We start from the raw sequence: 16,725 nt of genomic DNA on the forward strand, positions 1-16,725 counted from the left end.
GCTGTAGGTTTTTAAAATAGGTATAAGAAATTGTGGTTTTCTACAATATATATTAAAATAGTTATAGGTTTTTTAAATTTACTCAATTAAATATTTTCGTGCTATAGTACCACAAAAATATATATTTTTTCTCTGCAGTAAAAATTTAATTTCCATGCTACAGTACTACAAAATATATAATTTCCCTCTGCATTAAAAAATGATTTTGTCTACAGTTCTACAGTAAAATAGGTAGAGCAAAAATTAATTTTCACTATTTTAATCTGCGAAAATTGATTTTCGCTAAACCATCACATGATTGAGTTATATTTTTGTAATTTTGCGATTTTGTAAAATATTTCTGAAATTGCCTAAAAATAATATTAAAAAATTCTGAACTTCCTACCTTCAATCTCACTTACAAAACTACTCCTTTTCTCTTCACCACATTTTCATCTGATCATCTCCATTTGCTATTACCAAAAGAAAAGAAAAGGCAAAAGGGAAAGAGAAAACGCATCACTCTCCTCGATTTCTTCACCGGTCTCCCACAAAACTGCAAAAGGAGTCAACCAAGAAAGGCTCACCTTCAAAAACACCCAAAACGAAGCCTCCAAAAACCATTTCCTCTGCACCGGTGCTCCCTGCTCTTCTCTGACCAAACACGCGCAAAGCCTCACCTCCTATGCTCGCCGGTGTTGGCCGCCACCGGTGACGATGCCCAGCCCGCTGAAGTGCCCTTCGCCCGGCGGCCGCCTCGGCCGCATCCTCGCCTCCCTCCGCTCGCCGGCCCGCGCGGGGCCGCTTCCCGTCCAGACCGGCTTCCCGACCTCCCTCGCCGACCTCGTGGTCAAGAACCATGTCCGCCTCAAGAACCCCAGGAGGCGCCCCCGCCCCAGCGCCACCCCGTCGTCCCCCGCGCCCCCGGTCTTCGCCGCGGAGCCGGTGCCCCGGCAAAGTCGCGAGTTTTCGGTGGTTCAAGACGCGGCGGCACGGCCTAAAGGCGCGGCCTTTAGCATCCGCCCGGAGCTCCTCACGGTCGGCGGCGCCGTGGCGCTCGCGCTGCTGCTGGTCTGGAGCAAGTGGCTGGTTGCGGCGGCCACTCTCGCGTCGGTGGTGCTTTACTGGATCGACTCCATCAGGTCGTCCGCCTCCCGCCGGCGGGCACGGCCCGAGGCGGCTGAGCTGGATTTGTGCGGATGCGGCCGCGTATCTCCTATTCGGGAGGCGGAATCTGAGGCCGAGACGCCCAGGTCGAGCTGCGCCGACTCGGACAAGGTAACCGAGGTCTCCTCCCTCTGGGCCGCCGACAACAGCGACATCACCGGCGGCGACGATTCGATCAACCCGAAGAGGAAGGAGAAGAAGAGATCGTTTAGGAAGCTAATCGCTAAGAAGCTGCACAACGACAAGAGGTCCAAGGACAAGGACTCCCCGGGCTCTCGCCACGGCGGCGAGAGCAAGCACCCAGACGCTGGCGAGGCGGGCGTCGACGCCGGACCAGTAAAAACCGAGCCTTTAGTTACTCCCGCCGAGCAGACGACGGCACCGGAAGCGATCACTGACGAGAGGTGTCGACGAGGGGGCGCATTGCCTTTGGCTGCGTTCATCCCGATCATCCTCGTCGGCCTCGTCGCGGGGAAGCTCCCGGCGGTGGCTCTAATCGTGCTCTGCGCCGTGTTCTTCAGCTCAATCGAGAGAGTACCCAGCTAGCTAGTGATCTGAGGTAGCCGCGTTCGGTTCAGTTCTTTTGTTGTAAATTAGGCGGAAGAGACAGAAATGTACACATGTTCTTGGTTTCTTCTGGGGTTGTCTGAACTTTGCAATTGCATTCCTTCTTGAATCCGAATAAGAAGTGAAATGGTAAAACCTGCTGTTCTGTATGTGTTGAATTCTCAAGCTCGCTCTTTCATTTGATTGCTCAGGTGTTGCTTTCGCAACTGGAGACCAACTGATTCTTGCAGAGAACCGATGCACCCAACATATATGAACAGCTCATTGATCGCGATCGCATGCTAAAGCAAACTGGTGGTTAGCAGGCAGCAACGCTACTCGACTGTTGCTTCTCCTCCTCGCTGATTTTCTATTGCAAATTGTGACGCACTTCAGAAACCAGAAGCAACAACACTATGCTAGACGGATGACGAGCTTGCGTCCATGTTGATCCTGACACGGTGACGTACAGTGCATTTCAATGAAATGTAACTCTCGGCAGTTTATCTCTAGCATCGGATGCCTATCCATCCGTTGATTCTCTCATCTATCTTATAATTTTTTTTACTTATTTATTTAACACGAATCTAAACATAAATAAATGATACTAATAAGCAATGTATCCGCATGCCCTAACGGAATTTGCGTGTTCTTCCTTGCTTATTTGGGCATCTCGCTGCCGGCTGTTCCTTCCCCAAATGGGCGGGGTGGCCGTGTTCGGTTGCATTCGCGAAGCTAGGCACGTCGCACGTCTCTGCGTTGCCCCGGGTTGCGGTTGGCGAAATCCTAATTCCTTCCGTACCCGGCATCTCAGGGCACAGGCAACATCTCCGTGATCCTCTTCAACGCGGCGAGCCCGGTGGTACCAAACGAGATCTCGTCGACATTTTTGAGAGATTCAATCGTGCGTAGCAAGTAGACGGACGAACAATCAACGGACGTTTTCCATGTTCCTAGTCATGTTATGTGTGGTCACACCGATTCATCACATGACGGTTACCTGAGAAGACGATGATCGGAGCAGCTGGCTTCAGGTCTTGGCCGCTCTTGAGAGACGTGGAGGTGGTCAAAGAAAGTGATATTTGTTTACGAGAAGACCGTGATCGTGAGAACAATCAATTAATCGACAAGCGGTGTGTCGGTGATTATGCCAGTCAGGTCCGTGATTATGCCTGTCAGTGGTTGGGTTTCAGCTGCTCCGTTTCAGGATTCTGATCTGAAATCCCGAGAAATTGCGTTCAGTCTTTGGAACCCTGATCTCTCTGCGTCTGCAGGTCTATAACTGTACACGGAAAACTGCTAGTACGTGAAGATCCAGGATCAATTTCTTCAGCCTTGTTCAGGGTTTTTTTTTTTTTGGTATTGTTGAGGGATCAGCCTTCTTGTTCAGTTATCATAGACAGGATACTGACGCTCCGCATCGGTTCATCGATTCAGGCTGAAGAAGGGCCGGCCCAAGAACAGGGCAACACAACCGCGCCATGAATTACAGATTTCTTCAGCAAACGCAAAAGCTTCTCCAACAGCATGCGCATGTGCAGCATGCTAGTCTCAGACTTGCTTTCAGGAATCTAGCCATACAAATGGAGCAAATCAATGATGGCCGACATCCATGTTGATATTCTACCAGACAGAGACATTGTTTGATGAACATATGCCCATATGTATCGTCAAAGCCATCACGAAACTTCTGAGCTCCCCCTGTTAACGGGCAGATGCATCCCCTTCGATCTCAAGCTGTCCGAAGCTCACTGGTCTCAAGAACAGTGTGGGTGTGGCCTGGGCGGCTTCCTCGCTCCACAGTGACATGTGTCTTGTGGTAGATCTTCAACAGCTTCACATATATGCTTGACAGCTCCCGTGCCTGATTTTTTTCTTATTAATATAATTAGTAACTCTCCTGCTGGTTCGTTTAAAAAAAAAAAACTCCGGCACCTTGTTTGCAAATAGACATGAGCAGATGATTCAGCGAGCTCCAATCTCGTTTAAAGACATGTAACTCCAGAACTTTAAAAGAGAGGTATTATCTGCTCAAGTGGTTCAAGTGCTGTGGTTTGTACCAGATGTTGGGGCATACAAATCTAAGCAGCTGCATGCTGCAAAGCATCCAAGACCATGGAATTTGTTTCTTGCAGTTGTTATATACATTGCTGACAATGAGTATCGCTATCCTTATGAACTAGACATGAGATCAAACCTTAGACATGATACCAAACCTTCCAAAGATCTGACTAGTTCTTATATGAGGTCCAGCATGGTACAAAATCTGAACTTCAAGTTCAGTTCAAGAAGGAGATGTTGGGACCAAGGGGCAATAACTCTACAAATGAGGGGGCGACTGTAAAAAGGCAGCACTAAGTATTAAGGAGGCTAGTAGTTTTTTTTTCCCCTAAGGCAAGGCAGGGGTTGCCCCTCCGATTTCTATTATCAGAAACCATAGTATGTTTAGGTCTGTAAGAAAAAAAGAAAACCAAATAAACGAAAGAATTACACACAAAAGATATTAGGAGAAACAAGAGGAGTGAGCCAGCCACCCTCCCTCCCCAACATTACAGCTAAAATGTATACACTATATGTCTAAAACATTGTAGCAGGTTCTTCCCTATTATGCCAAAAGCCAAACTCCACGAGAAAGCTTCCAATTATGCAATGGCAACACAAAAGAACCATTTTGCTTATGCGCCCCCTTTCTTCATGCTTGAATCTTGTATATCACCGGCCGCCAACCTTTCTCTGCATCAAATACCTCCCCCGCAGCCTGTCCTAGTAGACTTGCCCCCTCCTCCAATGTCTTTTTGCTTTGTTGCTTTCTCTGTAGCATAGACCACAATTTCAGTCAGTGACAAATGATAAATGTTGAAAATAACAGACATTGGACCAATTGGCATTTTGTTTTTAAAACAAGCAGCATGTCTAGTTTTCCAAAGAACCCATAGAACTGAAAGTGCATCTAGTCTATATATGTGATTTTGTTAATTAATAAAAATATCTATAAACTAACAATGTTGTTGAGTTTGTTATTAGGTTGTTCCATAGGTGATACATGGAGGAGGAATATGCATCAAGATGAATGAGCTCTTAGTAATACTCGGGTAAGCTAATGATAATACCTATGGATATAATAATTATGTTGAGAAATATTATTAGTTTATTCCATAGAAGATACATAAATGATGAGGTATGGATTTGTTGAGAATTGATATGAGTTTAAAAAATTGCATCAAAGTTATTGAGATCTTAGTGATGCTCATAAGAGGAAAGAAAAACTCATAGAAGATTAACGATAAGCGTGAATACTAAGTTACTTGTGGAGATCAAGTAACTAAAGGTATGCCATTGTCAATAGAGTTTTATGGACTAACGCATGTGCTTTGTGCTTGAGAGTGTGCCAGCCCATAAAAAGACATAAGTTGAATTGAAATCATACATGTCAAGAGTGAAGAATAAGAGTATACTCCATATATCATAAGATGAATTCCTTGAAGATGTCGAATGCAAAGTGTTTTTTCTATAGCAAGACGGTGAAGTATAAGGAAGACTCGGTTGTGATAGACCATCCGTGATGAAGGGCAAGCAAATGGCTTAGCGCTAAAGTACCAAGGCGGTGGTGAAGAGCAAGTGAAGGCTTTGTGCCAATACCGTGGGAGGCCATGGGAAGCTACGGATGATTTGCATCAATCACATGACGATGATATAAAAGTCAGCAACCCTCTAAGTTGAAGGAAAGGAGCGGTACTTGAAGGTATTCAAAGGATCAATGTGATTCAAATATATTTTATCTTTAAAATTGAGTATATGTATGCCGTACTATTAAAAGGGATGCAACATAGAGCTGTTTGTCATGTCTCAGTACTCAAGAGTTTCTAATCAACCTAAAGTGAGAGTTTGCTTTAGGAATCCTGTGCGAAAAGTGTGAAAGTATCCGAATTAGGTTTCAGAGTGTTCCTAGTTTTATCCTATGTGTTTAAGATAATGATTTCAGTTGGAATGTGTATCCCTCTGAATAAGTTTTCCATAGAGTCCAAAATCGTTGAAATCGGACATCAAGATAAAAAATTATCGTCATTTTCAGAGGGTCAACTATATTGAACTCGGATATTTCGGGCTGACCCAGATATTTCTGGTTGGTTGGAGTCTCTAGGTTTAGCTCCGAGCCAGGTGGTATGTTAGGACCTAAGTGTTTCACCTGGATACTCTGGGTTCTGGTAGTTGTATGGACCCTCCGAGCAGGGCCGTCTTTAGGAATTTGAGGACCCGATGCGAAATACAAAATGAGGCCTAAAATTGAAAAAATCATATAACCAAAACATACTTTCACTTAATTATATAACTTCAATACATGTTATTTCTTACAATACTTAGGAATATATCAAATATTAATGGTAAAAGAGTAAAGGTAGTACTCAAGCAATAAACTGACCTCATGTTCTATTGAAAAGCATCATCCTTTTAGTATTTCTTGAAATAAAATCTTCGATTATATCTTCATACTTAATCTTCTCCAGAACATCATTTTCAAGTGCTATTGTCGCCAGTCTATTAAGTCTTTCTTGTGTCATAGTAGAACGCAAGTAGGACTTCAACAACTTGAGTTTAGAAAAGCTTAGCAAGATAAGAAAAAGATCAAAAGAAAAGAAGATCGAACCTGCGTGGAACGTGTCGCCCAACACTAGTTCGTCCGTCGACGCACCGAGGTGGTCGATGCCGTTCTCGACGGTGATGGACACCACCTGCACTGAACGATCATCATTGCACGCGTACGTAAGCTCACATCACAGTCAAGATCTAATTTTTTTAAACATGCATTGATGCATACCAATTGCCAAGTGATCGATTGACAATTGTGTGGTGTCTGACTGCCTGTGAATTGTGATTCCTGTGAATCGATTCCCGTCGGCCGTCCTGGCGTGTGGCGTCGTCAAGTCGATCTGAACGGTTGAACTGAATACCTAACCTGACGATGCAATTGCCAGCGCCCAGGCCCCAGCGGCTACGACCTGCGTGTGCATATTGCGTCGCATACTCGCGTGTCGTGTCGGTCGGTCGACGTCGGGCGTCGGCACTCGGCACCTAGAACCACAAGCCCTCAACTGGGAGCCGAACAAGCCACAGGAAGCGGACGTGCAAATGCGTCGGATGCTCTTGCTAGGCTTTTCTTTTCTCCAATGATTATTGCTTAAAGTGTATACTTAATACTTAATTAAGATTTGGGGTCCCAATTATTTGGAGGCCCTTTGCAATAGCCCAGTTTGCCCCTGCTACTCGACGGGCTTGCCTCCGAGTTGTACTCCGGCTAGGGTTCTCGGTTACGTGTTCAAGTGCGAACCCGGATACTCCATGTCAATACAAAGTGCCATTTCGAGCTGTGTAACGGCTAGTTTTTTTAGGGAAGTGTATAAATAACCCCTCACCCCACTCTTGTTTGCTGCTACTTGGGCACGAAAGAAAAACCTTCTAGAGCCAGAAGAACTCCTTATCACTCCAATCTAGTGTGTGATTTAAGAAGAAAAGTGAGTTATGTTGAGAGATTGCAAGTTTGAGTCCAAGTGAGCGTATCTCCTATCTTGAGCACTCGGGTTCATCGACAAGAAATTCATCGTCGTGTTTGTTACTCTTAGAGCTTTGAGCTCCTATGCGGCTAGGCGTCGCCGGCGAGCACCCAAGGTTATGGTGTGCTACGAAAAGTTTGTGAAGGCTTTGATTTCGCCTTCGGAAGGGAAGAAGTCAAGAGTGAAAACCCAAGCTCAAGTGTGACCAAGTTTGGAGAGGAAAATGGTTAAGAGAGACTCGACTCAAGTATGATCGAGCCCCTAAACAGAGACGTAGGAACTTCTACAGGAGGTGTCCAAACTTCGAAAAATAAATCTTGTGTCTCCTCTCTTGTATTCTTGTTTTATGTTCTTCTCAATATTTATACATATTGCTCGATTTACTTGCTCGTGTAAAATTGATTATAGGTTCTCCGTGGATCTACTTAAAATCATTATTTAGAACACATAATTTCACTTAGTTTAAACTAGAACTCCTTAGGCGTCCTTTAATTTTAATTTTGAGTTCATTCTCTACTGAACCCAGATGTTCCAGATTTAACTCGAAAGGTCCGAATTCTGTATAATCAGATTTGATCCCGAAGGCTCCGGATTGAACCCGGAACCTCTGGTGAACAATATTTTTAGGATTTTTAAATAGAGTTTTCTTATATATCTTTTACTAGTTTTGAATAATCTTTATCACCCTAGGATTGTAACTTTTATACTTAAGGTGATTGTGCACTAGTTGAGCCTAGCATATTTAGGATTTTCACTTGTGAAATACCCGTTAGTTTATTTTTCGCTGTAAATTTAGGCCAATGATAAAAGGAGACGATTTTTTGTAAAAATACCTATTCACCTCACTCTAGACGATATCATTGTCCTTTTAAGAACGACTGCTACTCTCACCAGGACCACCATCTTAAGGCATGCTTATTTCAGTTTTAGATTGTGGCTTTCAGTTTTTGCAATCCGAAGCTGAAACAAACAAATAACTTCTTGTTATAGCTTTTTACAATCCGCTTATTAGATTAGATTGTGGGAATAAAAAAGTTTGATTTTCCTCAGCTTTTCACATATTGTAAAAGTCTATTTTACCGAACTGTCTATCAATTTTTTTAGAATCCACAATCTAAATGCTTTTCATAATCCAACTTTTTACAATTCAGATTTTTGTAATCCACAATCTATAAGTTACTTTTCAAATCTCATCTGAAACAAACAGACCCTTAATCCCCCCTTGAAACCGAAACCCAATCCTCACTTAAAAGAGAAACTGAATTTGGACTTCGAGGTAGACTAAAAGCCACTTTAACAGTGTTTCACCCAAACCTAGCTAACGGGGGAAAATGATCAATGGATTCCTTCTCACCACATAATTGATATTTCTCTATAGAGATGGTCAAATGGGTCACTCGAGTCGGCCCAGCACGGGCCTAGCTTGGCACGGCTCGACTATTTTAACGGGTCGTGCCGTGCCAGCCCGCATGCCTCCCCCTCGGCCCTCAGCACGGCCCGTCGGCCACCGTGTCGTGCCGAGACGATTCGAGCATAATTACGGCCCAGCTGCATGGTCGGCCTGTCGGGCATGACAGGCACGACGGGCACAACGCCACGGGCGGTCCAACGGCACACAGGCGGCCCATCGGCACAGCCGGCCTGATAAAATAAAAAATAGCTACAAAATCAAAAAATATATAGAAAATAGATAAAAAATAAGATAAAATGTAGAAAATAGATAAAAATAGCTATAAAATTTAATATATATATATATAATAGAAAATAGCCAGGTCCATATGTGCCGGGCCGTGTCGAGCCCGTACCAGCTCGACTTAGCCCAGGCACGACCCGTGACCTCGTGCCATACTGGCCTAGCCTGTCTCAGCTCGGGCCGTATCTACAATATCGTACCTCAGACCGATTCAATAGACACGACCCATTTATACATCTTTATTCCTATTCTCCGTTCCACCGCTTTTTAACAAATTATTTTTAGTTTAGAATACCCGCAGCACTAACCATAAAGAAGACTTTACTTTTTAATAGTATCTTCCCTTCGAGAGAAATTAAGGAGACTAGTAGTGGTGGCAGTCGTCGTCTATAACAATCCGGCGCTTTTGGCTTTCCACATCTCCCTCCCCCTTGCTTGCCGATCTCCGAGTTCCAAGGCGAAGCACTGAAGCAGCAGCAAGCGGAAGGCAAGGGAGTGGAGGCCTCTCTCTCTTCCTCTCGCGCGCACCGTCCCGACCGCGCTCCTCAGCTCACCTCCGGGCGGCGCCGGCGCCGTCATTGCATTGCGCAGGTGAGTTAGCATCCCGGCGTTCTCTTCTTGCTCGCAATCCCTGCCTCGGTTTCTTGATCTGGAGCTCATTTGCGCTGCGATAGACCTAGATCCGTGCGAAATTGGGGCTTAGATCCGCCCTCGACGCCGCATTGACCGGCTGTGGCCTGAAAGGCGGCGGCTTGGCCGAAGATTTCGGCCAATTCACTCCTCTCTGGGTAAGTCTAGTGCGGTTTTCTTTCAAGATTAGTGGTAGCAACGTACTTTTTGAATCGCTAGCATAATGCTGCCCTTTCCAAGTCAAGTTCTCACCTTTTGCGCTTTGGCATCAGCAATTTTGGTTGCGGTTGTCTCGCTAAAGAATCTGGGATGCGCGATAATGTATGATGTTTTGGCTACTACTAGTATGAAGTTGTATATCTTCATTTTTTTTAGCATAGAGAATTCTATAACATGTTTGATGCAGAGTGACATCAGACTCTTTACTTTGCTTCTTAGCTTACCATTACATTTAGATGCTTGAGTAATTTTATTTTAATTTACTTTAATTCGTTGATAAAATGTTCACCGCATTAAGAAAGTCAGCATGAGCAACTTTTGTTCATGGCATTTGTGCCGCCATAATATCTGCCATATCTTGAGATGCATGATTACCTTTTTTTTGCGGCTACACAGCTGTTTGAACAGACGTTACAGGGATCACTTGCGTCCCATTTTTAGCCTAAAGTAGTCACCCATGGCCATCAAATATTTCTGAGCTGATCAATCTCCAACCAGCAAACAACTTTTTTCACCGCATTAAAAAAGTCAGCATGAGCAACTTTTGTTCATGGCATTTGTGCCGCCATAATATCTGCCATATCTTGAGGTGCTTGATTACTTTTTTTTTTGTGGCTACACAGCTGTTTGAACAGATGCTACAAGAATCACTTGCGTCCCATTTTTAGCCTAAAGTAGTCACCCATGGTCATCAAATATTTCTGAGCTGATCAAGCTCCAGCCGGCAAACAACTTTTTCCTTGGATTCCATAGGATGCCCTACAGGTAGTTCTTAGCTGTGATTCTTTTGGATTCTTGCTCAACTTGATCAGAATACAGAGTCAAATTTCATGAAAATATGTAATGTGCGAAAGCTTGTGCCATGTGCTGTTGTCTGTGAAGTGGATTGTCTCTGGATTTGCTCAAGATATTTTATGTGGATGGGCCAGATCGTGTGTGTTGGACCGTCTGATTTTTCCGATTTGTGGTGCTCTGGTACACCTTGAGATCAAGACCTAAAACAGCACCACAGAACATGGTTTTGGGCCCCCAGATCCTGATAGAATAGTAGGGGTCATGACCACTTACTGTCTGTTGAAGTAGTAGTGGGCCAAGAATCATACTGAAGTTGTTAAAGACTGAGCACACTATGAGCTTTCTGGGTCCAAATCATGGCATATATGTAGAAGCATGATGATGTGGTTTCACTGGAGGGTCAATTAAATTACCAAACTTGGACAAACTTATCACGTTTGTGGCCTCAAATGTATTTCCTGTTATTTATTTGTCCTAATTTCCTGACCTTTTTGTTACTGCAGTAATAATTGTTCAAAGAAAATGGTTGCAGAGGCCTTCGCAGTGGATTTGGATAAGCCTCTTGTATTTCAGGTAACTTGACTTCTTTTCGAAGTCCTCTTCGAGTGGAAGTTTGATCTTTGTCAAATTATGTTATTGTCGTGCATTTCTACATCAGGGCGTAGCAAAACTTTACTCATTCCTTTCTTTTAAAGACCACTTGCCTTTTGACAATCACTAGTACACCTTTATATCAAAGCTTTGTTATACCGATGGATTTCATAAGTAACAGATAATCTCTAGTCAGCTACCTGGAGTACATATGTTCAAGAGTTTGGTAGTTACAACTTGCAAGTTTTATGAAACAGATAATCTCTATTCAGCTGCCTTGCGTACATATGAGTGACCAAGAGTGAATCCGCTAGTTACAAGTTTTATTTGTTCTTAACTTCTGATGTTTATCTATTATGTGCCTGTCTCTAAGATTAAGATGCATAAAGTACATAGTAAAATTTTCCATTATTTACAGGGAAGTAAAATGTTGATGTAGTTAATTTCCTTGATTTAACTACTATGCAGACCTTATTAACAGTGTCAACTCTTGACTTGCGCATTCATGCCCACTTGTTTTATACTGATGAATTGATGCTTGGAAGCATTTGAAAATACAGGCCAACTCTCTGTCCCCGGAGGCGCCCTCTGCCCTCTGTTGCTGAGGGTGTGGGCCTCCATTGTGAAAAAAAACTCTTTGATGATTGTTTTCGATTACTTTGCTTGAATATTTTAGGTTGGCCATCTAGAGGAGCAGTATCAGGACTGGATTCACCAGCCAATTGTTAGCAAGGAAGGGCCACGATTTTTTGAAAATGATGTATTGGAGGTGAATATATTCTCTTTTATTGCAACCTATAGCATTTGAAATTCTGAACACTGTGTTCTGATGAATGGTTCATTGTTCAGTTCTTAACACGCACGAAATGGTGGGCAGTTCCTCTTATTTGGCTGCCTGTTGTCTGTTGGTGCCTTAGTACTTCTATCCAGATGGGCCGTACAATTACAGAAGTAGCAATTATGGTTGTGTTTGGAATATTTCTCTGGACACTGATCGAATATGTGTTGCATCGATTCTTGTTCCATATAAACACTAAAAGTTACTGGTAAGTTATTCTGCTAATGATTGTTCAAGTCAAACTAGATGACTTGAGCATCTTTCTTATTGCTGCCATTTGATTTGTGGCAGGGCAAACACAGCACATTATCTTCTTCATGGATGTCATCACAAGCATCCCATGGATGGACTTCGACTTGTCTTTCCACCAGCTGCTGCAGCTATTTTGTGTTTTCCGGTAAATAAGATTCATCAGCTATTTTGTGCTTTCCGGTAAATAAGATTCCTCGTGTGTTATATATCAGGGTAATTACTGATGTTCATGAACTTAAGATGTCCGCAAAATTATTGTTGAAATAACTTTCTACATTTGTTCTATGTTGCATCCTAATCATTTCTCCAGGCTTGTTTAATTGGGCCTTTTTGTACATGAAAGTTGATAGATTTTCAAGATAATCAGGGTTCCCTTCAATTTCGTTAACTTTCATTTGGACATTAATGACGTTTTAATGTTTTTTAAATCTAGTTCTGGAACCTAATCAAGCTCTTTTCGACGCCTTCTACCACTCCCGGCGTGTTTGGTGGTGGCCTGTTGGGTTATGTGATCTATGATTGCACACACTACTACTTGCATCATGGCCAGCCATCATCAGATCCTGCAAAACATCTCAAGGTTCTTATTATTCTGAATTCTGAAGCTTATCCAACAACTCCGTCTCATGGCACACTTACACAACTTTCTGCTGTACCTCAGAAATACCATCTGAACCATCACTTCAGAATTCAAAACAAGGGCTTTGGAATAACTTCGACCCTATGGGATCATGTATTTTGTACACTGCCTTCAACAAAAATGGTTGACAAGAGCACTTGACTTTCTGCTGCATCATCTGCCTTGCAAAGCCTAATATGAAGGTCAGGCTCGTAGCCCCTGCCACCACTTCCCCCGGCCAAAGTTTCTCCTTAGGGAAGTTGATGTTCTGGACGTGGACTGATAACACTTTATTTGCAGATTCTTCAGGATTGATGGAGGATTTGTTGGATGAATTATTGTTACCCAGTTTCCGACTCTTCTCTGCAGAATGACTGCAGATCTAACCATCGGTTGCAGACTTGCCATGTCACTGAAAGTTTGTCTCCGGTGCTTTCTCCCCCTGTGAACAATATAATGTGGTAGTCCGGTAATCATTCAGATCATGTGTCATGTCCCGTGTTAGAAGTACCATGTGTACAGAGTTTTGTAGTATAACCTCTGCATCTGGCTGTTGGTAGCAGCAGATATATCTACATATTTGTGAGACAAGTGTTTGCTTGACATGTTGAGCATTTCCCATTCAATGAACCAGAATTTTGTTAACTGAATGTGCGATACTGCTATCGCTTGCTATTCCTGCTTTTGAGTTCCTGCTTTTGAGAAGCTGTAGAGATGACTATATATAACAAGTTGCACAGCTGGAAAGCATGAACCGAACAAGAGATGATGCCTTCCAGAACTGAAAAATTAGTAGTTTTAGCAAGAATTGTTGTGCATTCTGATGACAATCGGAGGTTTTCTCCCTTCAATTTAGCTTTCACACAACTGGGGTGACGCATGTGATTTGGCAGTGGAACCGATTAAGCGTGGTGTCACTGCCACGGGCAGCATTTGCCAGCCGCCGGCGCAACCGGTAGTTGTCACCGTCGGGACGGCGCACAGCAAGGCCATCGCCACGAGGCAGCTCCGGCGGCCGCTACCGTCGAAGGACCGGTGGGTGTGCCGTGCCGTGCCGCCGCGCATCCTGGCATCGTGGTGCCGGCAGGCACGTTGAGTCTCTCTCGTTTATACGTGATTCCAATTTTTAGACAGCAACATTTGATCCAAGCAAAACTTTATCAATTCGAACAGATCGACTACGGTTCGGTGTTGCTCATATAAGTTTTGTCTCTGATAAATCTTTGCGAGTTTACAATCTCAAAGTCTGATCCATGAAACATAAATACATACATACATACATATATATATATATATTGGCATGATTACGCAGCATTATATTTAGATTGAATACAAACCAGAGGTAGATGCATGATAACATGCATGAATGAACGACGAGCACCTGTCATCGACTTCTCAAACTTTATTTTCCCGCGAAAACATTCGCAGTATACTAGCTAGCTAGAGATAGCTCGGACATTCATGGACCGACATTGTATGCAAATCAGTCGACAACTCATGAGCAGAAGACGACCTGGTAGTCGCTGTCACCCCTGCACGTGCGGACCTTCGCCTCGCCGGGGTGGCTGGCGTCGGGGCAGCCGGGTTCCCTGCACCGGATGAGGTCTCCGCCGGTGCTGCAGGAGAAGTCCATGGGCACGTTGAACCCGTCGACCACCGAGATGTCGTAGTAGTCCAAGGCGCCGGTGTCGAAGCCGATGGTGAACTCGGCCAACGTCGTTGGGGGCTTCCCTGAGAGCATGCAGCTCAGGGCGCCCCCGCAGTCGCCGGTCTCGCACCCCCCGTGGCTGCCGACGAAGTAGCAGTCGGTGCGCGCCCAGATCCTGCCGCCGGCAGTGCCGGCGGGAACCGGGATGTGCCACGTCTGCCCGGGTTTGACCTCGACGGAGACCCCGGCCGGGATGACGCCCGGCCACACCGGGAAGCGGCACAGGTTGGTGATGTAGAAGTTGGCCGCACTGACCCCACCGGCGGTGAGGGCCACCAGGAGGAGGACAAAGAGGACTCGCGATGTAGTTGCTGGCGGAGGCGCCATTGGTACTGTGGTTGTGTACGCCTTGCGCCGTGTTAACTTAGAGCAGGGCCGGGCATGCATGCCTGTATATATAGAGAGGAAGATGAAGAGTACCGGGGGAGATTACAAAGATGCCCTTGCGTCACCAATGGTTGAGATGTTGCAACTTGGAAGAGGCAGCTATAGCTGTTCATAGGGCAGGGGCATGCACTACTACAGCAAGACACATCAATACCAGTTCAAAAACATCATCAGTGTCAGGATTGAAATCGGCACTAAAACTTCTTTTCACTGCCGGTTGAAGGCTCCAACCGACACTAAAAAAGGTTTCAGGAGCCCAAAAAATAAACGAGCCGGCTCGGCTGCCGCTCGACGTGCAGGCGGTGAACAGATCAACTATCTCATCATCCAAATTCATACAATCTCATCATCCAAATCTGTACATGAACAAATCAACTATCTCATCATACAAATCCATACAAACAGTGTGTTCCTTGCATTGCTGAATTACACGCCTCCCCAAACCCCATCCAAATCGCTCCTGCTTTATGAGAAAACTGATAATCTCGAATAAGAGGCAGCAAATTTCGCACATGCCAAGAGCAAAGCTTTTGAGCTAATGACGAAGCAATCTAACAGTGCCACAACAACCAAGCAATCCAAAGTATCTAACTACAAATGCGGCACCAAATCACGCACATACCGTAAGCATAGCCAATGTTGGGCTTCTACTTGCTCTGCACAACTATGTCCCCGTCCACATACCACGCGACCTCCTCCCCCTGCCGAATCTCCCGTGGGCTTCAGAAGCGAAACCAAATCCCCCAAATGAGTCTACATTTCGTGAATCCATCCAAATAGTTTAACCACCACTCAGAACCCAAAGCAAGCTGAACCTGAGCGACCGGAAGCGGACTATGACAGTGACATTCTCCTTGGGCGCCCGGTCGTTGTCCAACCCTGCGAACAGCGATGACGCTGGCCCATCGAGCAAGAGCTCCAGCATGAGCCACGATGAGGATGTGGTCGTCATGGTGGTCGATGTCGGTGAGCCCGACTGTGGCGGCTGCTGATGCGAACCCTTTGCCCCTACCCCTGGCAATGGGGACCCTACCTTCCGCTGCCGCGAAGCCGGTCACGTCGCCATTGCCAGCATGGCGCAAGATCTAGCAGCACGAGGCACCCACCATTGGATCTAGTAGCATGAGCCCGAGGAGTGTGGGACGATGGCTGGGGCCGGGAGCCCAGAGAGGAGGGAAGAAGAGAGAGGGAGCCCGGGGAGGGAGGGACAACGACCGGGGTTGGGAGCCCAGGGAGGGAGGGAGGAAGAGAGAGCGAGCCCGGGGAGGGAGGAAGATAAGGGAGAGCGAGAGGTACGTGTGTGATGGAGGAAAGAGATAAGGGATGAGGAGCGGAGCCGGACGTGAGCACGGAGAGTTGAGCCAAAATTGTAGTGGATGGAAATTTCGGATCCGGACATTTATCGGTGCTGGTTCCAATTATGAACGGGCACTGATAGTCCGTTTCAGTGCCGGTTCGTGATTGGAATCGGTACTGAAATATCAGTGCCGATTCTAGCCACGAACCGGCATTGAAATTCACTATCAGTGGCGGTTCTTAGCGTCTCACACATTGTTCGCACGCAAGAAATTAAGAACCGACATTGATATACTTTCTATTGCAGTTATGGTTGAACCGGCACTGATGAACCACTATTTTTGACTCATTATATAGTAGTGATGTTTGGGATTTGGGAAGCTACTAAAATACTCATGGTGCATGCATGTAGCTTAAGACTTAAAGATTCCAGTATTCTTCTGATCAATACTGTAG

At 45.0% G+C, this 16,725-nt stretch overlaps 3 protein-coding genes across 5 annotated transcripts; 2 read left to right on the forward strand and 1 right to left on the reverse strand.

Annotated features, from left to right (window-relative positions):
- The first annotated feature begins 572 nt into the window (after positions 1-572).
- LOC133905036 (uncharacterized) lies at positions 573-1,928 on the forward strand. The gene has a single exon (XM_062346725.1). The coding sequence runs from the start codon at positions 697-699 to the stop codon at positions 1,690-1,692; it is 996 nt and encodes a 331-aa protein (XP_062202709.1). The 5' UTR covers positions 573-696; the 3' UTR covers positions 1,693-1,928.
- A 7,337-nt stretch (positions 1,929-9,265) lies between these two features.
- Positions 9,266-13,529, forward strand: LOC133904300 (dihydroceramide fatty acyl 2-hydroxylase FAH1-like). Of its 3 annotated transcripts, none has more exons than XM_062345769.1 (9): positions 9,266-9,525; positions 9,609-9,722; positions 11,082-11,151; positions 11,846-11,938; positions 12,019-12,215; positions 12,299-12,404; positions 12,693-12,839; positions 12,921-13,081; positions 13,179-13,529. In XM_062345769.1, exons 3-8 carry the CDS (start codon positions 11,101-11,103, stop codon positions 13,038-13,040), a joined length of 714 nt encoding a protein of 237 aa, XP_062201753.1. In that variant the 5' UTR covers positions 9,266-9,525; positions 9,609-9,722; positions 11,082-11,100; the 3' UTR covers positions 13,041-13,081; positions 13,179-13,529. The 3 variants fall into 3 exon arrangements, with proteins under 3 accessions (XP_062201753.1, XP_062201751.1, XP_062201752.1); XM_062345767.1 differs by lacking the exon at positions 9,609-9,722 and adding an exon at positions 10,407-10,548; XM_062345768.1 differs by lacking the exon at positions 9,609-9,722.
- A 784-nt stretch (positions 13,530-14,313) lies between these two features.
- Positions 14,314-14,913, reverse strand: LOC133905240 (thaumatin-like protein). Its single transcript, XM_062346972.1, has one exon. The coding sequence runs from the start codon at positions 14,911-14,913 to the stop codon at positions 14,374-14,376; it is 540 nt and encodes a 179-aa protein (XP_062202956.1). The 3' UTR covers positions 14,314-14,373.
- Positions 14,914-16,725: the final 1,812 nt, after the last annotated feature.

The sequence above is a fragment of the Phragmites australis genome, chromosome 22 (genome assembly GCF_958298935.1).
Source record: "Phragmites australis chromosome 22, lpPhrAust1.1, whole genome shotgun sequence".
In the NCBI taxonomy this organism is placed as follows: Eukaryota; Viridiplantae; Streptophyta; class Magnoliopsida; order Poales; family Poaceae; genus Phragmites; species Phragmites australis.

Excerpts from the sequence above, each read along its gene's own strand:
- LOC133905036 (XM_062346725.1), top strand. The coding sequence starts at position 697 with ATGCCCAGCCCGCTGAAGTGCCCTTCGCCCGGCGGCCGCCTCGGCCGC.
- LOC133904300 (XM_062345767.1), top strand. Across the intron at positions 11,939-12,018 it reads TTGAAAATGATGTATTGGAG|TTCTTAACACGCACGAAATG; the intron begins GTGAATATATTC and ends TTCATTGTTCAG. Across the intron at positions 12,405-12,692 it reads CAGCTATTTTGTGTTTTCCG|TTCTGGAACCTAATCAAGCT; the intron begins GTAAATAAGATT and ends TTTTAAATCTAG.
- LOC133905240 (XM_062346972.1), bottom strand. The coding sequence starts at position 14,913 with ATGGCGCCTCCGCCAGCAACTACATCGCGAGTCCTCTTTGTCCTCCTC.